General features: G+C 38.2%; 3 protein-coding genes across 3 annotated transcripts; 1 reads left to right on the top strand and 2 right to left on the bottom strand.

Moving 5' to 3' along the window:
- The first annotated feature begins 119 nt into the window (after nt 1-119).
- Nucleotides 120-9,280, top strand: LOC135945357 (ATP-dependent helicase brm-like). The gene is made up of 22 exons (XM_065492990.1): nt 120-246; nt 381-500; nt 567-701; nt 935-1,064; nt 1,116-1,353; nt 1,919-2,219; nt 2,534-2,730; nt 3,006-3,379; nt 4,071-4,206; nt 4,258-4,497; nt 4,692-4,869; nt 4,926-5,168; nt 5,466-5,821; nt 6,141-6,423; nt 6,531-6,713; nt 6,902-7,171; nt 7,233-7,343; nt 7,775-8,073; nt 8,135-8,261; nt 8,518-8,776; nt 8,891-9,075; nt 9,132-9,280. The coding sequence occupies exons 2-22, from the start codon at nt 384-386 to the stop codon at nt 9,156-9,158; spliced, it is 4,389 nt and encodes a 1,462-aa protein (XP_065349062.1). The 5' UTR covers nt 120-246; nt 381-383; the 3' UTR covers nt 9,159-9,280.
- Nucleotides 9,270-18,371, bottom strand: LOC135945358 (uncharacterized). Its single transcript, XM_065492991.1, has 3 exons — nt 18,200-18,371; nt 10,967-11,181; nt 9,270-10,376 (listed from the first exon to the last, which is right to left on the bottom strand). The coding sequence occupies exons 2-3, from the start codon at nt 11,163-11,165 to the stop codon at nt 9,742-9,744; spliced, it is 834 nt and encodes a 277-aa protein (XP_065349063.1). The 5' UTR covers nt 11,166-11,181; nt 18,200-18,371; the 3' UTR covers nt 9,270-9,741.
- Nucleotides 18,372-19,131: 760 nt separating this feature from the next.
- On the bottom strand, nt 19,132-21,184 carry LOC135946714 (oviduct-specific glycoprotein-like). The gene is made up of 9 exons (XM_065495041.1): nt 21,081-21,184; nt 20,857-21,022; nt 20,739-20,802; nt 20,560-20,684; nt 20,097-20,507; nt 19,932-20,044; nt 19,710-19,880; nt 19,527-19,652; nt 19,132-19,471 (listed from the first exon to the last, which is right to left on the bottom strand). Exons 5-9 carry the CDS (start codon nt 20,098-20,100, stop codon nt 19,310-19,312), a joined length of 576 nt encoding a protein of 191 aa, XP_065351113.1. The 5' UTR covers nt 20,101-20,507; nt 20,560-20,684; nt 20,739-20,802; nt 20,857-21,022; nt 21,081-21,184; the 3' UTR covers nt 19,132-19,309.
- Nucleotides 21,185-22,065: the final 881 nt, after the last annotated feature.

Genomic DNA, 22,065 nt, shown 5'->3' with positions numbered 1-22,065 from the left:
CTCCATGGGGCTGAGTGGGGCTTCTCATTGCCCGTCTGCTTTTTTCCCGCTTCCCGCAACAACAAGCGCTGTTGCTTCTTATTTTTGCCGCGGATGGCGCTTAAAGCGATGACAACAAACAAAGCTCAAATAATGGCGACTTTCGCTTTGCTCTCCTTCGGCTTTGTTAATTAAAAGCCCTTTTTCGCCTATATTTTTCAACGAACTGTAAATACGGCAATTTTCTAGAGAAGAAAATCAATCGAGGTATAAAATAATTAATTTATCTATTAATCTTATTCTTCATTTTTACGCACTTAACCTAACATTTCAAGACACTCACCGGCGTATCGATCTCTGGGAAAAACAAACTTCTTGACGGAATTTTCTCTTTTATTCAGGCTATGTCTGCCTCAACGAGTGTATCGATGGGGCCTCCAGCACCCCAGGGAACCATGGGTCCGCCGCAGGCCCCAGTGGCCCCTCAGAACACGGCCACGGACAGTCAGCCGGGACCAGTGGTCAGTGTTTACATTTATATTTTCTCAGACAGGTTCCCTGAATGTCCATTTTTTCTGGTTTTCCAGCAAGCTGCGCTTGACAGCTTGGCGGCCTTGAACCGGGCCATCAGCGCACTGGAGGAAAAGGGGTTGCAGAGCGACCCCAGGTACGCCCAGCTGATCTACATTCGCTCCAAACACACGGCCAATGCCGAAGCCCAGGTGAGATAATTATGTTTTTTACAGGTTTTAATATATTTTTGCAACACTTTGACTTACGCACTGATTTTTATGAACCTAAAACTTAAGCCGTGTCTTTTTATTAAACAAATGGAAAAGTTAAATGGTTTAAATGAGTATATTTTTATATTAAGATGTATTTATGTATGTAAGTGGTAAAAAGGACTCGAGCATAATTTCTTACTTTAACTCCTTTTGATTTTTTCATGGAACAGATGGCAGAGAGCATTGAAAAGCACATCTTCACAAACCACCAAAGGCAGCAGCTGCAGATGCAAATCATGGCATACAGACTGCTTGCACGCAATCAGCCCCTTTCGCAGCATATCACCAGCGGCGTTCAGAGTGAGATTCCATCCTAACCTTCCCTTGTCGGTAACCATAGTCGGAATTTAGGTCCGGACGATCCAGCCCCGACCTCTTCAACGCCCGCCCCTCAGCAAGCAACGCCAGCAACGGCCACTCCAACAGCTGGCCCGACCCAGGCGGCCGCTGCGAGTGGAGAAGCAGCGCAGACTGGCAGTCAGGCCACTGCGACAGCCGCCATTGTCACCCCCAAGCAGAGTAAAATCAGCCCAGCAGGCAAGGTAGCGCCGCTGGACCCTGTCGTCATCTTGCAGGAGAGGGAAAACAGGTTGGTCTCTATCCACGGCTAAAGTTACAAAGATTTGGTCACGGGTACAAGTTTTTATGAATATAAATGAGACTATGGATATTTTCATTCCTTCGCCTAATTATGATCATTCAAATAATTAAAATAAATATGGTCATCTGCATTTATTTGTATTATTATAATTTGATTATATAATATTATTTTATCGCTTTGGCATTTTTTTGCTAGTTCTGTTTGTGCTTTCCGGCTTCACATGTATTTTATTGTATTTTACCCGAGTAAGAATAAACAAGTATAATAATTTGATAATTTATCATTGCTTTAGTCATTTCAATACGGTTTTTCCAATAAAGTCATTCATTTATTTTAATGAATTATGATAAAAGAGAAAAATTGAGTACGCATTATTTTTATACAGTAGTTCTTTTTATATTAAAACACAAGCAGAAAATATGAATTAAAATCATATATAAAATTATTAAAATTTTCTCAGCATATGGCCGTTGGTTAAATTTTGAAAGGAAATTAATTCGCGATCCGCGCAGAGCTGAAAGAAAATATTTTGTGTAACTCGATTTTCGGTCAGGGTGATGTCGCGTTTGGCGCACCGCATCCAGGAGCTGAGCAGCCTGCCGAGCACGATGGGCGAGGATTTGCGCATCAAGGCGAGCATTGAGCTGCGGGCCCTGCGTCTGCTCAACTTTCAGCGCTCTCTTAGGGCCGAGGTGGTGGCCTGCACACGCAAGGACACCAGCCTGGACACGTCGCAGAACGTGAAGGCGTACAAGCGTACCAAGCGGCAAAGCCTGCGTGAGGCCAGGGCCACTGAGAAGCTGGAGAAGCAGCAGAAACTGGAGGCTGAGCGAAAGAGGAGGCAGAAACACCAGGTTTGTCCTTTGGAATTAACGTTAGGGGGTAAAAAATAATGATTCAAGATCTTAATTTAAATGTATTGAATATTTTTTAAGGTAAATTTTAGTTTATGTACAATATTAACTAAACAAATTGATTTATTTTAATTAAAAAATGTTTGAAGGTAGTATTCTGGGCCCTGAATATAGTTAAGCGATTATCAAACTAGAATTAAACCTGAGAGTTAAAGATCCTTTATTGCCTGTAGTTTCTATCATTTAAAAATTGAACGTATGAAAAATTCAATATTTCAATTTGTTTTAATCCTGGACTGGTGTGCAATGTGCAGGAGTACCTGAGTGCCGTTCTGCAGCATGGCAAAGACCTGAAGGAGTTCCACCGCAACAACATCCTCAAGATTCAGCGGATCAACAAGGCAATCCTGAACTACCACGCCAACGCTGAGCGCGAGCAGAAGAAGGAACAGGAGAGAATCGAGAAAGAGAGAATGCGCAGACTTATGGCTGAGGATGAGGAAGGATACAGGTTTGTACAAAATTTAATTTCAAATGTTAAAATGCAAAATTGAATATTAAAATGTGAGAAAATTGTTATCTAAAGAGACGCACTAGACGTTTTTCTTAAATAAAAAGTATATTTACGTTTAAACATTTAGTTAATTCTGTCATGGAAAAATCGTATAGCTTTTATCAACTTCAAAGTCGAGCAAAACTACGCAAATTATATCAAAAATTGCGCAAACAATAAATTCTCCTCATTCCAATAGTCTTTTGCACATGTAACGCAAAATCTTTTATTAGGAAACTGATCGACCAGAAGAAAGACAAGCGTCTGGCCTTCCTGCTGCAACAGACAGACGAGTACATCAGCAACCTTACCGAAATGGTGAAGCAGCACAAGATGGAGCAGAAGCGCAAGATGAAAGAGCAGAAGGAGCGAAAGAAGCTGAAGAAGAAGAGAGGCGAGGGCGAGGATGACGACGAGGACGTGCGCGTCACCCTGGTTGAGACGGCCACAGGGCGCGTGCTTGCTGGTGAAGACGCTCCTCTTGAGAGCCAGTTGCAGACCTGGCTCGACATTCACCCTGGATGGGAAGTGGCACCGCGTGAGGACGAGGAGGACGACTCGGATGTTAGCGAGGAGGAGGAGGACAGCGCTCTCCTCGAAAAACAAGGTTGGTGTTTCTCTACTACTAAATTCTTAAATATTTCAAATGAATGTTTTGTTTCAATATGATTTCCCATTTATCTATGGCAAATCCTGGCTTAATAGAAATCTAGGAAGAACGGAAAACTTCAAAAGGCTCTCCTCTAAATGGAATTTATTTAAATTTGGGTGGTTTTAGGAGTGAATACTGAAGAAAAATGTTTGCAATTATTTTTCTGAACAGCTTCAGTTTTGGTCAATTAGGTCTAATCAGTAGCACTTTATTAAAAATAAAATCAACACTGCAGTATTAACTGCAAGGAATTTTAATCAGTGGCTATTAAAATTCATCAATTTGCGCTTGTTGTTTAGCACTATTCACGAGAGAAACATGTGATGAATGTTTTGTAAACCCTCTCAACAAAATTTAGAAATTTCCTCTTTGATTTGTTCACTCTCCAAAAATTACATCCTCTTTCTTCTCTTCGACTCAAAAAATCCAAACACGTGCCTCAGTTAAAAAGTATCAGTAAAATTGTTGTTCGTTCGCAAGGATTTAGTTGTAATCCCATTTTAGGTTGATCATCTATTTTATTTTAATTTAAATCAAACTGTTTTAAAGTTCCAAATATATCTTCTTAACTTCAAAATTCCTACCTTAGAAATCAAGAGGCAAATTCATCAAAACTTAATTTCGGTACTCTCTTTGGATCTTCCAGGGAACAAATTAGATGTGTCTGACTTGAACGATCCGGACAAGATGCCTCTTGGCGAACAATCAAATGAAGTGATGCACAAAGCCAAGGCAGAGGATGACGAGTACAAGAACAACTCAGAAGAAGGAACTTACTACAGGTATTTAATTACCTTTTTTCTGACCAACCGATGCTAACGTTGTCGTTTTAGCATTGCGCACACGATTCGAGAATCTGTGCATGAGCAGGCCACCATCATGGTCAACGGCAAACTGAAGGAGTACCAAATCAAGGGTCTGCAGTGGCTCGTCTCCTTGTACAACAACAACCTCAATGGAATATTGGCCGACGAAATGGGTCTGGGCAAAACCATACAGACCATTGCCCTTCTCACGTACTTGATAGAGAAGAAGAAGGTCCATGGGCCATATCTCATCATTGTGCCCCTTTCGTAAGTAATGTTTACATTACTAAGCAGAAAATGCAACAGTTTAAATTGAAGAAAATTTTAAATAATGGCCCAAATAATGAGTTAAAAATCTGCAGTGTTTTTTATATTTAATTTCGCACACATTACTCTCAATAATGAAAGGAACAAGTTAACGTGTTCTTTATATAATATATATAATATTATTTTTCATACAGAACCATGTCCAATTGGGTGCTTGAGTTCGAAAAGTGGGCGCCGAGTGTGAGCGTAGTCGCGTACAAAGGCTCACCTGCGATCCGCCGGCAGCTTCAGAGCCAGATGAGGGCAACCAAGTTCAACGTGCTGCTCACCACCTACGAGTATATCATAAAAGACAAAGCTATCCTGGCCAAGGTGAGTTTTTCTACGCTGAGCCAAGCTTAGACGAGACACTGATTTTCCCATTTCAGTTGCGCTGGAAGTACATGATCATTGATGAAGGCCACCGTATGAAGAACCACCACTGCAAGCTGACACAGATCCTGAACACGCACTACCTGGCGCCGCACCGCCTCCTCCTCACTGGCACGCCTCTGCAGAACAAGCTGCCTGAGCTGTGGGCGCTGCTTAACTTCTTGCTGCCCTCTATTTTCAAGTCCGTCAGCACGTTCGAGCAATGGTTCAACGCCCCCTTCGCCACCACAGGCGAAAAGGTATTATTAATAATTCTCCTACTCTAATTTTAATATAAAATTTTCTTATTTGAAAAGTGTACCCCCAGCAAGAAAATGTGGGGATAAAAATATAGTTGTTTAAAAACGATTCAAGCAGGCCTGTTATGGATTTCCATTTAATTTTTTTTTAATTGTTAAAAAATATCTCAAGAAAGATCAATTAAATTTAAAAGAAAACTTTATTTTCTCACAGCAGAATCTTGATAGAATTTTCTATTCATGAGTGCGTCCAGAAATGAGGAAAACTATCCTCAAATTTGTATTTTTTGTTATTAGGTTGAATTGAATGAGGAAGAAACAATCCTGATTATCCGTCGCCTGCACAAAGTCCTGCGGCCCTTCCTGCTGCGCAGGCTGAAGAAAGAGGTGGAGTCGCAGCTGCCAGACAAGGTCGAGTACATCGTCAAGTGCGACATGTCAGGCATGCAGCGCGTGCTCTACCGGCACATGCACAGCAAGGGTGTCATGTTGACTGACGGATCAGAGAAGGGCAAGACGGGCAAGGGTGGTGCCAAGACTCTCATGAATACTATCATGCAGCTGAGGAAGTTGTGCAACCACCCCTTCATGTTTCAGCACATCGAGAATGCCTACTGTCAACACCTCAACATCCCCTCCAACATAGTCCATGGGTCAGTAAAATTTTTCACCTCCATTAATTTTTCTCACGTTCATTCTGATGCTAAATTTTCGCAGTAAAAGACTTGAGGTAGACTTAGATAAAATGCTTACTTGGGAAACAATCTTTCAAGTATGGGGAAATTTAACATTTAATTTTTGGGCATCCTGTTCCTGGATATTTAAATTATTCTTTAATTACCCTGATAATTATTTTTGCAGATCTGTTTTTTTCTGAATTCTTGATTAAATTTGGTTTAAATTTGCTTTTAACCTTCTTACTGATATGTATAGAACATTGTTTAATGAACCTGCGTCTAAATTTATTTACAGTCCTGATTTATACCGTGCCTCTGGTAAATTTGAGCTGTTGGACCGGATTCTTCCCAAGCTGAAGCAGACCGGGCACCGCGTGCTGCTCTTCTGTCAGATGACTCAGCTGATGACCATTATGGAGGACTATCTCAACTGGCGGGGCTTCACCTACCTCAGGCTTGACGGTACCACTAAATCCGAGGACCGAGGCGAGCTGCTGCGCAAGTTCAACATGCCAGGATCAGAATTCTTTATATTCATCCTCAGCACCAGAGCTGGAGGTCTCGGCCTCAATTTACAGGTGAGTTTTTTAACTTCTGAAATGTGATTTAATGGCAGGAAATGAACTTGTAAATTTAAATTGTTATTCTTTAGTTTTCAATGACTAAGACACGTTTTTGCGTTTAGGCGGCCGACACGGTCATCATTTTCGATTCAGATTGGAATCCTCACCAGGATTTGCAGGCGCAGGACAGAGCTCATCGCATTGGCCAGCAAAACGAGGTGCGCGTTCTACGCCTCATGACCGTCAACTCGGTTGAAGAGAGAATATTAGCCGCAGCTAGATACAAGCTTAACATGGATGAAAAGGTAATACATATCCTATTGATTGGGTTTTTAGGATTTTTTAAGAATTTTTTGTCTATAAAAAGTTAATTACAAATATTTTGTAAAAAGTGAAAGTTTGATATCAAAATTTCAATTTTTTGTCTTCAGAAATCATAAATCAATTTCAATTTTATTTAAACTAAATATTAACCTCATTTTTTACTCTCCAGGTAATCCAAGCTGGCATGTTCAACGAGAAAAGCACAGGCGTGGAGCGGCGTCAGTTCCTGCAGACGATCCTTCACCAGGACGAAGGCGACGAGGAGGAGGAGAACGAGGTTCCCGATGATGAAGTGGTAAATCAGATGATAGCCCGGTCTGAGAATGAGCTGGAAATCTTTGAAACAATGGACAATGATCGTAAAAGAGTGGATGGACACACGCCCAGGCTGATGGACGAGTCGGAGCTGCCTGCCTGGCTCATTCAGGAAGATGATGAGGTTTGCAGATCTACTTTAAACAGGAAATTGATTTCTAACTTACTGCTTTGTTTTATTTCAGGTCGAAAAGTGGACTATCGAGGAGGAGGAAGAGGAGAAGTATGGAAGGGGCTCAAGGCAGAGAAAAGAAGTTGACTACACTGATAGCTTGACAGAAAAAGAGTGGCTTAAGGTACGTGCTATTTATTCCCCTCTGATATTGTAAAATTTTAGTAATTTTAAGTCAATTCTTTAACATTTTTTAACCTCCCTTGTGGATGACACTCAATAATGAATCCAGGGTATTGTTTAATGGCCATATTTACCCTTCTGAGAATATACAGTAGGTTATATTTTAAAACAACCTAAATTCAACATTAATTTTTTGTCAAATTTATTACGCAACAAATTTTCCTAATTTATTATCCTTTGATTTAGTTCAAAAATTAATTTTAGTTTCTTATTTTGAAATGATTTAAAAGTGTGTGGATTAAAATTCAACTTTCTGACACAAATTTCTATAAAACGGAATAACAAATAAAAAAAACTCATCAATGGCTTATTTTTTACATTTCAAATGAGATAAATATATATTTAAAAACTGCAATTAAATTATTGTTTCAGGTGATAGCAGAGGAAGGCGAGGATCTTGACGAAGACGACCTTGAGGAAGAGGAGCGGCGCAAGAACAAAAAGAACAAAAAGAAGCGAAAGAAGGAAGAGTCGCTGGCGGCGGCCGTGGCCTCTGGTTCCGGCGGCGAAGGACCAAGCTTCAGTGGCGCGCTCGAAGGGGAGGAACTTGCGCCGAGCAAGCCAAAGAAGAAGCGAGGGAGACCGCCCATCGACAAGTCGCTTGTCACCAGCAAACACGTCAAGAAGCAGATGCGCAAAATCATGGATATGGTCATTAACTACAAAGACAGGTAGGCTCAATGTAATAATACATTCATGGGAATATTTAAAATTGATTTCTTGCTTTGGCAGTGACGGCCGCATTTTGAGTGATCCCTTCTTGAAACTGCCGACAAAAAAGGAACTGCCAGACTACTATGAACTTATCCGCAAACCAATTGACATTAGGAAAATCATGTCCCGAATTGAAGATAACAGAGTGAGTAGAAACTTTCATATTTGTTTTAATTTTCAATATAAATTTGTATTCAGTAAATCCATATCGCCTGTCACTTTTTAAAGTCCACAGTCTAACGAATTTAATATTAATTTTACTCAGATTTATTTTTAAATTTAAGATGGCATTAACTTATTAAAAATATATCCTCTTTAAATTTTATATTGTGTGTATTCTTGACAACTTCTATTTGCAGGACATGTCTGGTTTGTCAATATTTTTATCTAAATTTTTGCAGTACATGTCTGTGGACGACCTGGAGAAGGACTTCATGCATCTGTGCAAGAATGCCAGGACATATAACGTCGAGTCTTCGTTAATTTACGAAGACTCGATTGTGCTAGCGCGCGTGTTCCAAACCGCCAGAGACAGAATTTGTGGGGAACGAGATGAAACGAGCGCTGAGCAGCAACCAACAGAGGAAGGAGCAGATGAACCAGAGGAAATGGATGATGAAGACGTTGAGGATCCAACTGATGAGGATTCCATGCACAGAAGTAAGTGTCTGTCTTGCTTGTAATTTTTTTCAGCCCTCAAGTAATTTTTATCTGAAAATGACATTCAATGCGTTTTGGTATTTTTCTTAACTTTCTAATTGTTAATTTTTCCAGGTGTGTTGGTCACAGAAATTGTTCCAGAGCAGGAGCCCGCTGTTGCGGTGCCCAAAGTAAAAATCAAGCTGACTCCTGGTGCAATGGTGGCTACGCCGGTGCAAAGTGAGAAACGGAAACGGAAAAAGTCACGGAAATTGTACACCAGTGATGATGAGGAGCAGCTTGACGAAGCCCCGGAAGAAGTTAGTCTCTTAGTTTTTAGCTGTTGAATTAATTTTAATTTTTGATTCTGTTGCAGATTTACACAGCTGGGCCTATGGAATAGGAAAGTCTCTAATTTTATTAATTTTAGCACTTTCTAGTTTTTCTGTTTATATAATTATTGCTGAATGGATTGGTTTGTTTAAATGTCACAGAATAAATGAAAATAATGTCGTTCAAATCAAACTGGGTTATTTATTTAACAAATTTAATATGCATATTATACACAGTTGGTCAGTTCTTCGGAGGTACTGCAGTCCAAAAGCAGTTTTTTCTGCAGGTTACTCTTTACTAAATAAGGCCAGAAATAGAAGGTAAGATGTGACAAGCAGCATAAATATCTTCATTAGTTTGAATATAACTGAAGGGAAAATAAGAGTGAAACTGGTTGGGCAAACCACAGCTTTTGGTATAATTTAAAGTTAGTTTGATAGTTCCTTATTTTTTTCATGCGCAATTTCTGATGTTTAGAGAGGCTTTCCATAGCGTGCCATTTTGTATTTTAATCGATATATACCTCATTTCTTGTAAATAACTCATTTATTCGGCCTAACTCAGTCTGGCTTAAACATACATTATTCTAATAATCATAGTCCTACTCGCAATTACATATGTCACAAGATCACGCTGAATAAATAATGGCTCTCTCAGCCCATGACAAATCTGAGGACGGCGCCCAGGAGGACGCCGATGGTGATAATGCTGATTATGAACCACAGCACGACCGAGTGGCCGCGGCAGTCGCTGCTCTTGGACAGCGGCTTTTCGCTGGCAGCCGAGCCCTCCTTGCGGGGCAGCGTCTGCTTGGGGTCGCGCATCGGTAGGGGCTCTGGCGGCCCGGCGTCGCTGGCTGCCGGCATCACCAGAGGCCGTGGCCGCAACATCGGTGGCATCAGCATTACCACGCTATTGTCGTAGGCGGGCGGCCGCCGTGGTAGGGTGGCCGCCGGCATATGCATGGGGGCCATGGTGGCCACCGGCATTTGCATGGAATTCATGGTGGCCGCCGGCATTTGCATGGAAGCCATGGTGGCCACCGGGGGCAGGAACATCACAGGGTGGTGCACCGGACACGGCTCGCCGTCCCAGGTCGCGCCCAACCCGTGCTGCTGGTGCTGCACGGCGGCCGCTGGTTGCGGCTGCGGAGGCGGTGGCCGCGATGCCTTCGATGTGGCCGCAGAGCTGCTTGACGTGGCCGTCGTGCTGGACGACGACCTTCGCCCGCCGCGGCCCACCGTCTGTGCCCCCTCCTCTACGACACGGCGCACGCCGCTGTTAACACCTGACAATCAAAGTTTTCTGGTCAGTAATTATTTTAAATGTTTCAAAAACTTGATTAAATATTTGCATTAATAAATTAAATTTTAAAATATATTTGTTGCCGTGTTTTACTTTATTTTCTTTGCTTTGGAAGAAAATAAATTTGCACATGGAAGAAAATGTATTTCAATTTTAATTTTTTTTAGAACAATATCCCACTCACAAAGTTGAGTTTAAAATGTATTCCCCCCCCCCCAACCGACGTGATCTTTAAAGTTTATCCGTTTTTTTAATTATAAGCAATTCCTGAAGCTGCCTCACAGTGCTTGTAATTTAAAAATCTACTCTAGCCTCTTTTGAAAAGCCTTAATTTTTTCAATTTAAATCATTTAATAAGTTTTTAATTAACTATCTACAGTATAATTCATCTATGTTCAGTACGATAATAGCAGTTTTTACTACCCACATAATGATGTGCAAAGTCTAGTGCATTTTCATATTTTGAAAACCAATAATTATTGAAGGTTGAATACATACAAATTCTTATGAGCGTATATCCAAAAGAAACAGCTTAATTGTTGTAAAAATATATATCCTCCAGTTTTTTGTTACCTTTGTTAGCCTTCTCTACATGTCCAATAGTGTTGGAGCTGTAGGCGTGTTGTTGGTTTCGTTGTTGCTGTTGTTGGTAATTTAGGTTCCTCTGCTGCCAGGCAAGTGGCGTGCGCGCCTCCATTGACTCGGCGCCCATATCCACGGTGAAAATGCGGGAGTCGCCTCCGCCGCTGCCTTTCCTCCTCTCGCCAGCCATTAATTATTCCAATAAACTGTAAGAATAAAATACCAGAATTTTCAGTTTATTTCAAACCAGACTAATTAACAAAGATTTACTCGATAATTTTGATCTGAAATGGAATAAAAAAGATTAACAATTCAAAATTTGCCATTTTGAATGCGCTTTATCATTTTTGGTAAATCTCAATTCTTATCCACGAAATCAGTATAACAGCGCATACCTCATGATGGGGAAACTCACTTGTATTTAAATTAACTAAGTATGTTTTAAAGAAGGGTTCACCATTTAAAAGCATCAAACATTGCCACTTTTGTCATCATTTCCAAATAAATAGATTTTGTTTTAAACTGAATCCTCCAGAATTGATTTGAGATATTGCATAAAGGATTTTTGTGAGTATTAATAGGTAACGTTCTTCCTTCAATAAGTGTATTTTAAAACAGATAACAAGAAGGAAAGAAGCTACACGCATTTATTGTTTCCATCTCCCAATCAAAGCTTCAATAATCCACAGTTTGGTTCAATGATCCTCTCTATGTATCGTGCATTGTGAACACCTTTCGCCGAATTAATCTTGTTCGAGCAAATTAGAGCATGCTTGACAATGAAAAGCGTGAGCGCAATTAGCATCGTCATCTGTCTGCTGATGAACGACCGCGACCGACATTTATTTCCCTGCGCGTAATTCGAAACATAACCGGAATGTCGTTTTATTTTTTCAAACTGCGCGAGACCGTTTCTCATTCTAGGCTTGCGTCTTCAGGCGGAGAGACAGACGAGATTGTATAATGAGCGAGACATTGTGATCGCCGTGCGAAAACTCGTCCTCTGCATTTCTTCCAGCGCTCGCCGCAGTGGTTTAATTTCTCTCTGCCACTTTTCCTTTGCCTTAGTGATTTGAATATCATATATGCCTACTAGCTAAAAGCATGATAAAGATCATTTTAATAAGCCTTTTTAAATGTGTAATTATGCTCAAGTCTTAAATTGAATTAGGGCACGATTGGAAGATAAAAATTTAATTTTGCAAATAGATAATTCTTTGGAAAAAGGGCAAAAAATTAGCTTGATGTTCTGGAAAAAATAATATAATGAATAAGGCTTTGACTTCAGACCAAACACAGATATATGGGATTTTGAGTGTAGAGAAATTGCAGAAAGTACTAATTTGAACGTTCACGCATTATCTCCCTAGTTTACAAGCTCTGAAGCAAAACGAGTAAAGTTTTTCATAGATGCGAGCGTAATTACTATAACAGCAGACCAGGTATTTAATCATGACCGTGCATGAACTAATTTATTGTTGCATGACTTTGAATCCTACAAAGCGCGAAAATATGTTGCAATTTTTCTTCTCATTCGAGTAAGTTATGTCCTCGATAATATTTTTATATGCGGGAATATGTAATAAATTTTCTGTCCTCATAGAATCATATTTCTTGCGCACTAACCGTTATAAAGGTTGCTTTAGATTATTTTTAAATTCCAAGAGTTAAAATTAATATGAAATAAAACAGTTAAAGCAATTTATGCAGGTTTTTTTTCTCTAAACGAAAAACAAAGTGGTTTTAAAAAAAGCCTAAAATTGCAATGCAACCCCAATTTATAAAAAATTAAAAGGTTTTTATGCTTCAAAATTCATATTAAATATCTTAAAATAGAGCGAAATATGTAGTTCGCCAAAATGATATTTGTTTAAATTTAGATTGTTAGCGTGGGTTTAAAATGATTTTTAGTTTGTTTCAAATTGCATAATTGACGTTCCGCAACAGGGAGCTAAAAAAGTCGGACGTCAAAATTTCACAGCTAAATTACAGTACAACAATTTGCAAGTCAGTCTCTTATTTCGCTTGGAATATAAAATCGTGGAACAGCATTCCTGTTAAAAATGGTCGCGTTTAGCCTTGTCACGTAAACCGTAAAGTGTGATAAGCATGCAACAATAAATTCAAATAAACTATACCCACGCACGAACAATTTGTTCAACCCTGATTTACACCGCTCATCTCTTGACACACAAAAATTAGTGCCGATAAGGCCTCTCGACCTCGGCAAACATCCGCCGCGACCGCGAATGCGTGTGTGCAAACGAAATTATATTATACACACTGCATTGAACGGTTAATTTTCGAGAGAAATCGCGGATGGCATCACGTTTCGTGGCAAGCCGAATCGGGAAAAGTGTGACCCGCATCTCGCACGTTTCGAATTTGAACAACTGTCTCGGCCGATATACATATTTGCATTTCAATTACCGGCTGGAATGCACACGCTGGCGAGAGAGAAAGAGGCTCATCTCCGCGCGCGCGGCGCACTCACGAAGCGGTCATTGACCATTCAATAAGCGCAGTGTTTGAGTGTTTACCTGCTGTTGTACCAGAGTCTTTTCCCAAAGTCATCGCCGCAGCCCACCTCCCATTCGACGCACTGGCCGGAATAACAGTCGCATTCAATAAGCCCTTTTCCGTGTCATACAAAGTCGAGGATTTTCAATACCGACTTCGTTTCTAGCGCTGCAATTATTTGGTTGGTTTTTGAGTTCTTGCTAACTTGAAATGCGCCATTACTTTGTTTCAAATCTGCACAGATACAGATATTGATTGTTTCCACACAAAAATAAGATATTTCCAGCAAATTTTTCCTGCGGTGGCCAGGCGCGTTGATATTAGTTCTGACCGGTCAGATTCAAGAAGATGTCAAAAAATGGGAATTTAATTCAAGTTGTCTTTTGCTTTTTTGTACGTGTTTCGCGATTGTGTTTTCCGATCCAATCGGCTTCATCGGGTTCATGTAATACAATTCATATCCTTTTCAGAAATTATTTTCTCTACCACATTTTCCATTGCTCGATTAAAAGTGCCACACCTCAGTTGTCGCCGAATTTGGCAGATTTTTTTAAGTAGATTATTAAGTGAAAATTCACCTGAAAGTGATCATAATTCAAGGACAATTTAACAATTAAAAATATCTTATAGTTTTTATTGAATTATCATAAATTTAGGTCAGTTAACACGCTCTTTTTATATAATTTACCTCCTTAAATGCATCGCACAGTTAAAATTATCAAATCATAATTAGCACTCTAGTAAAGTTATGCAAGCTTATTATTTTAGACCACGGATATTTCGCAAGAGCGAAAAACTAAATTCATTAATGTTTTAAAAATGTCTAAAAATGTAAAGCTCCTCAAATAAAATACACCTTCTCTTTATCTCTGTATGTTTAAATTTAACAAAAATATTGATGTGAAAGCTTTTAAAAAAGAGGCAAAAGAAGTTCAAATTTAAATTAAGTTACGTTTTTAGAGAACCTATCGCCGATCAGCAGGGCAAAAAAACAAATTTTAGCCTTATAGGTAATTTAGTCGCCCAGGGGAAAAGAAAATGATTAATCAGAGACCAAAACTTGTTGCACGAGTGAAAATATTAAGTGTTTTTGAAAAATACCAACGGTTCTCTAGAAATTTATGGTTTTTTTTTATTTGATTTTTAGTAATTTAATTAATATTTTTTATCAACACGGGGGTGAGTAATTGTTTTAAAGTATTACTAAAATTTAAATTAATTATTTACTAAATGGTAAGAAAATAAAGCTATGGTCGGTTAAGATACTATCATTTGGGAAAAAGAACAACCTAATTCGTGAAAGATAATTTGTTACAGAGGGCTTAGAAAAAATACCATCGATCGACTGAAATTCGATCCCAGCAGATAAATTGATTAAAAAGAGACAAAATACAAAAGTAAACCGAGTTTCACTGGACAATGAGCGTAAAAAATTAACTGATGAGACAGACTTCAACTCTCACATCGTTTCACAAGTGATCGATCCACCGCGAAAAAGCGTGAAAGTCAATCGCCGATCAAATTAGCATACAATGCAGCGCTGGACGAGAGAGAAAGAAATTACAGCGGATCCGCACTGATTTGCCTGCAAACTTTGATTGCTGACCGAGAAGTGCTGAACAGATAATGATAATAATATTGTTTCAGTACCATCTGTGGCCATACGGGCCAAGAACAAAAGCCGGCGGAAGGCTCTGATAACTAATTGGGTTGTCGCACACCGTTCTTTCCTTCCTCTATCAGTATAATCGCACACACAGTGGTGGAATACAAATAACCATTGCACGCAGCTCGCCTGACCGAAATTACTCCTTGCAAACTGCTTATTTTGCACTTTTTGCAGTACTACTTGTTTTCTCGGAATGAGAGTTTCAACAAGTGGAAGATTTAGTTTTAAAATTAAGTTTATTATGGGCTGACAGGGCAACTCTGCCCCAAATCAGCACACATCCATAAAGTAATGAGACAATTATGTAGGAACAACATTTGGAAGGAAGTAATATGATCAATGGTAGCTTGAGATTATTGCTTCTTCAATTTTCTTCTTAAACGCACTTGAATTCACTTGATTTACACAGATAGCACAGGATTAAAAAAAAACATCAAGAAAATAATTGTACAATTTTTTTCTTTTATAAAATTTTATTTCGTTTTTAAGAAAGCAAATTATTTGTAAAAAAATGTCAATAATGATGGATCGATCAATCTTTAAGCGATCAAAATACATATATTTGTTTAATTTAACATAATATGGTTTAGTTTTAGACCAAATTTAAAATTCTGCAAAAATAGAGATTATTCCTTAAGAATGAAAAACGGTACCTGAAGTGTTCCTATAAATCGACACAGATTTACAGTAAGAAAATTCCCAATTACGCATTTGGTCATATCTACTGGAAAAGTAAAGCAGGAAATGCGCTGCATCGTTTAGTAAACCATAATCTCGGCGATGAAATGGCGATTTAAGCGCATATTATATACGGAGAGGATAGCTGCTGCAGCTAGTCCGTTTTTCTAACTGCTCACGCGCGAGCAAGAAAACCGTACGATTTTCGGAGAGCGTAATCACGCAACAGGTGTGCGTATACACGTATAGTTACATGCACGGTGCAATTTAACGACGAGCAGATCGAGTGCAATAATATTATGACATAAGCACAACACGTGGTGGGCGTTACAAGTGGACACGTACCGTTGCATCGCGACCAGTTTACCCACTCAGTGATTCATTTTCTTACAATTTTTGGGCTACGCTTCACGTTCAAAAAATGTCAGATATTTGCCAATTATTCTGAATTGAATTTGTATTAATTTTAGAAAGGTTTTTAGGAATTAAATTTTATAGAGGTGGAAATCCGTCAACCACAAAACACTGCAATTCAAGTGTACTTTATTGAACTTTATTAAAATTATAACGTACACACTACTAGGACTGTCCAAGTTAATATTTTGATTTAAAACTGCGATATCTACACCATTTGAAACCTAATTGATGCCCATTTTATTTGTGGTTGAAAATAGAGCAGAGCAATTTTTAAAAACTAAATATTAAAAAGCATACAAAATAAATTTATTTTGTCAAATGCTAGATAAATATTTTAAACCAAACGAAAAATAATTTATTTGTAAAAAAGTTTGCAATGTAATTATTCTAACTACATTGCGTTGCAGTTATTCCAGAGAAATCGAATCAATTAAATTCCCCTACGAACGACGTAACAGTAGTATAGCGGATTAGTGTGCTGCGATACGCGTAAAATGCAGAATTTCTTTTTCTTCTATTGCCTTGAAATTAAAGAGTTAAATTTGCTTGGTGGGTCTCCTATTGTGTGGCTTTGATTCGTCTCGCCTACACACACGATGCACAATCACAAAAACAACCAGCAGCGCGAAGAATCACACGCCAAAAGACGCACTCAATCACCCGCATACCAAGACGCAAATGTCAAGTAGTTTTAAAGCCTCAAACAACAAAAAATACAGTTGGATATTAAATTTTTATATCGTCCCAGAATAAATAAGTTTTGAAAACTAAACTACTGTGTTCAAGCCAATATTAATTCTAGCTTGACACGCGAGCACTATTTTACCGTCACAAACAGTGGACGTGCAAATTGTTTGCATTTGGCTAATGCAATTAAGCGGTTTGTTATGCGATTAACAAGAGTTTTGTAGTCATATTTCCGCGAAAACGGCCGTGGGAAAAGGAGCGTGCGTGCTGCGAGCGGATCAATGGACAGGAAAGATCGATTGCTTCGAGCAAATTATGCTGTATGAGAAGAGCAGTGAAATTCCTGTCATAAACCCGAGTTTAAAGATGCTTTATGGTTTTCATCCATCAAGAAAATGGTGTCGTAAATCGAACATACAGAGATGGATTTACAGAAACAATTCTTAAAAGAGGTTAACGAAAAACTGCACTAGTGAAAATTTCAAATTAAAATAAAAAGACGAGAGAAATTCACAGGTATCAAAATTATCGAAAGGTTCAGCCCTGCGTGGATTCAGAATTGAAGCGCATTTTTTATGTTTTCTCCTTGGAAATTTAAGTAATTCGTGCAGAGCTGAGCCATTGAAAAATTTTTTGAAATTAATACATTTTAAAAATTAAGTAAACCAATCGCTAACAAAGTTCCACCTACGAGAAACTCTATTATTAAATTAATTTTTTATAGCACCTCAAGCCTTTTGTAATTTTATTACGCAGCGGAACAAATTTGTCGTATGGAAACAAACAAAATCTTCACACCATGCAGTGATGTTTATATAATCAATCTCGCAAGTCAATGTCAAAATAATTAAAAAAGAGTTTCGTGTAGTAGGTATTATATCTCTTTGATTACGTCTTCCGGCTGTTTATAATTCTGGGCCAAAGGTTGAAATGCTGTTTTCTCCAAAATTGTATAATAACTATAAAAGAACGGCTGGAGAAGAAATCGAATTGCGTGTCTCTTCTCTTCCATCTCTTCCCAAGAGGCACAAATTATTATTTTTATTGCATCTCGCCGCCACAAAGCATCGTCTGCGAGTGTACAGAAGCGTGAAGGAGGAGGAATTCCAACACTAAATTATCATAATTTCTGTGTCTGCGTTGCATCACAACAACAGTGAATTTGCACATACTTGAAACGGAAACGAAAAGATAACCGACAAACAATTGAATCCACTTGAAATGTTTTAAAATTTCGAAAATTAAATTTTTACCTTTGAATTAGTAGTTTTCTTGAATGCTGTGATGGATTTCAGCGGAGAAGAGATGAAAAATTAATGCTGCCCATCCGTGCCTCGGTTTGTTTTTCAGGTGCGACCTTCAGGGTCTGGCCAGGTGAGTTGCTCACTCGGCCGGCTGCCACACACTGCCGCGACTTGGACGAGAGAGCCGCATCCTCAGCCCAAGCCAGACAATGGAAGGGGAAGCGCACGTATACTCTTGCAGGAAATTAATAACACACGCACACTAAAGCTGAGTGGCAGGTGGCAATCGTATGTTATGTAAAGAAAGGTCCATAATCATAAACGAACAGCAGCGCGTGTTTGATGCAACAATATTAATCTGGAAGGGTTCTCATCCAGGTGCAATGTGCAATGGATTAATCTTATAAAATATTTGGAGGAATTTTCAATTTCTTATACTTTTGGGTAAAATTTATTTAAACAGAAAAATCAGAATCGTCTATTTACCACGAGGGTTTAACTTAAGATGTGCTACTTAAATTTGTTTACATTCAATTTAAATGCCGTTTACTTTGATGGCATCAAATTATGGGGAAAATCTAGTCGGCGCGTGTGAGTTTTAAATTCTTACCTGCGTTGAAATTAAAATAAAACAAAATATATTTTTCTTTTTAAATAAGTGTTTTCTGATGTTTTGTCGAAATTCACATTATTTTTAATAAACAATTTTGTACTTTATTTAATGATTCAAAAAAATTTGTTCTATTTTGCTGAACTATATTTAACAAAAATTGTTGTATTTAAAATCCAAGGCACACAATTGTATTGTAAATGATGGATGTAAAGTGATGGGGAAAATAGACTATACACTCAGATGAATTTCATTCAACATTTTATTCTGATAGAAAAATTGATACAAATTTTTCATAAGTTTTCTTCTTTTCAAATAATGATCATAAAATTAGGCTCTAAGCGCTCTCTAACAAATTTTAAGTTCAAATCATTTATCTTGAGATAGGAATTTTTATGTTATCCTGGGCTGAACATATTAAAATGTATTTATTCATGCTCAATCGATATTTTCATAGATAATAGTGGGTGACCGTTTGGAATGATTTAATGAAAAGAAAGAACTTTAGATTAAGGACATGTTTTGACCTCGCTAACAGATCCTCTGAGTGCGTTATTAATTGACCTCAGAATATGGAAATTCCCGCAGTTACAAGCCTTGCCATCGTAGTCGTCGGTAGTAATTGAAGCAACAAACGTTCCTGCCAAATTCTTTTCGAAAACCAGCCTCATCTACAAAACCATGGTGTTGATTTAACATAGGAGAATAAAAACATGTACGTGCTACTTTGTTGACTGCGGAAATCGATGATTCGAAAGAAACAAAATCGTTCTTAAGAAATGCATACGAATTCACGGTGCTACTTTCATTGTGGACGACGGTCAATCCACCTTTAGCAGCCTGCTCACAGAGCTGAGAGCGAAATTGCAAATTTAAAATTACGACTTCTTCATTTTGATGGTGTGTTACCTGACGAAAAGTGGAAAGCTGCTGATTTGGTGTGAAGTTTACCTTCAGACGGGAGCTGAGACGAATTTTCTTGACTGTCGAGTCCACAACAACTGGCAAGTAATACGTGGGTATCCCAAGTAAGATTTTATCGGGCGGAAGTATCTTCAAGTGATTTAATACCATAAGATCCTAAAGAAAATAATCAATATTTTGAATGATTAGTTTAGGAAAAAATCTTACTGCTCGGAGGTAAGAAGACGAGATTGCTGTCATCACGGACCAAGGGCCTTCAAAGTGGTAGGCAGGCAGCAACCAGTAATCAATAATTCTATCCAATTTTTTGAAGTCAAAGTCTGCAAATGATTAATTCAGAAATATATCACTAAACATTTGTTGCGCATTTACACATATTGAATGCTGCATCATTAGTGGATAATCCTTGTAGTATTTTATTTTTTGCTTTCAATTTTTTAGATAGATTTTCTGCAAGTTGTACATAATTTGCGCCATCAAACGGGGAACGCTTGCCAATTAAATTATTCTGAAAAAATTAAAATTATAATTATATCAATGAGTTAAATAAATAAGATTCAGAGCATGCATCCCAAAAAACCGGATATTGCCAATTGAGCAAGAGTCCATCCAGGTTGTAATTTTCAATCACTTGTATGACCAAGTTCACAAACACATTCCGCGACTCCTCCTTTGATGCGATCGCGCTGAACCTCGCAGCAGATAGCCCGTCTGGGTCTAAACCAACGGCTAAAATTACTGGCTTGCATTTGGATTTGAACATCTTGACCAGAGGTTGAAAATCTTGTGTGAAAGAGAATTAGTTATTATGATCTACAGTTAAGGATTTAAGTACTCTCAAATCGATTTTCTTGGATTTGCAGATCTGAGTCATTTCCTACGAAACGGAAGAAGTGGAGGAGAGTGGCGTGTGTGCATAGGTCCACATTGATGTCTTTGTAGGTAAAATTTTCATTAAAACTGAAAATAAACGATATATAGCAATAATTTTGAAAGACTTCAGGCAATGCTCACTCGACACTTCGAATCCAGCAATTTAAAAAATATTTATTAACCGTTCCTTTTTCACAACAATTATCTATAGACGAAAAAAGATGTTTAGTTAATGAGGACTCGCTAAAAGTAACTAAACCGTGAAATCCTAGAGGTTGTTCTGCTTTAGCATCAATATTTTTTGTTTCTGCTCCGCCGATATCATCAATTTTCAGACTTGCATCCTCACAGAGATATTTGTTGACTAGTTTGTTTAGCTTGTCAATCCCTCGCCTTAAATTCAATTTCCGTTCTCCAACAACGCACTAATTAACGAAAAATCAAGAAAATCGCGGATCACAGGTGTCTAATGATTGATTTTACATTATCGCAAGATGCAATCGTAATTAAGGCGGTCAGAAATACCAACAGCGATGCAGCAGCTTTTGTGTCCATCAGATATCATTATGTAGACTGCAGCCTCTGTGCCTCCGATTATTGGCGCTTTTCCGCCAGCACATACTGATCAAATTTCCTGTTTTCCACTGCAATCGCATGCTTCCCTTTAAAATATGCGTCATCGCCATCCAATTTTTCGTGATAATTATTTTAAACTTAATTGCATGGAATCCGCAACCTTTTAAAAAAAGTTTGAGGGTAACTATTCTAATTTTACAACAGATCGCTAGGTAAGAGAGAGGCAAAAAGTAAAATTTTCAAGTATCTGCACCCTGGAATGGTTTTGAGTTTATACTAGAGAGAAACCCATTTACCAATAATGATATCCAATCAAATTCACTGTGAGTAAATGTTCTGAATTGTAAAACTGTAAGAAATAGGATTTATGGTACCTAAAAAGACGCAAGAATGTTTTCATTTTCATTTAATTTTTTGTACGAAAAGATTAAAAAATAAATTGCAAAAAATAATTGCAAAGTGTCTGACCCATACTTAAATGGTATTAAAAATAAAAAAATTATAGCAAGAAATTGAAATAAACATCTTGCATAGTACTAAAACGATTAATCACAGATTCAATTTGCCGGCGCATATTTTTAAATTAAAATTTGAACTGAAATTCAAGTGGTTTCGGCTGTTCAGCTCAATTCAAAGTATTTTATTTAAATTAATTTTATAGCGTATCAGCAGGTTAACATTCAAATTTGATGCCAGATCGAGAGTTAATAAAAATTAAAAATATATATTTCAATCAAAATCAGTTCGAATTAACTCGCAATTACCATGGAAAGGCACAAAAGTCAAGCTGATTTGGGTTCATTACCCGAAACAGTCTGTTCTAGTCAGGGTGCTGGCATTAAGAAGGGTCCATTTTTCCGTTCATGCGTTCATTGTAGTGCTTGCTGGATTT

Source organism: Cloeon dipterum, chromosome X (assembly GCF_949628265.1).
Source record: "Cloeon dipterum chromosome X, ieCloDipt1.1, whole genome shotgun sequence".
NCBI lineage: Eukaryota > Metazoa > Arthropoda > Insecta > Ephemeroptera > Baetidae > Cloeon > Cloeon dipterum.
The sequence above is the reverse complement of the archived record's forward strand: the minus strand, read 5'-3'. Positions and strand labels throughout refer to the sequence as shown.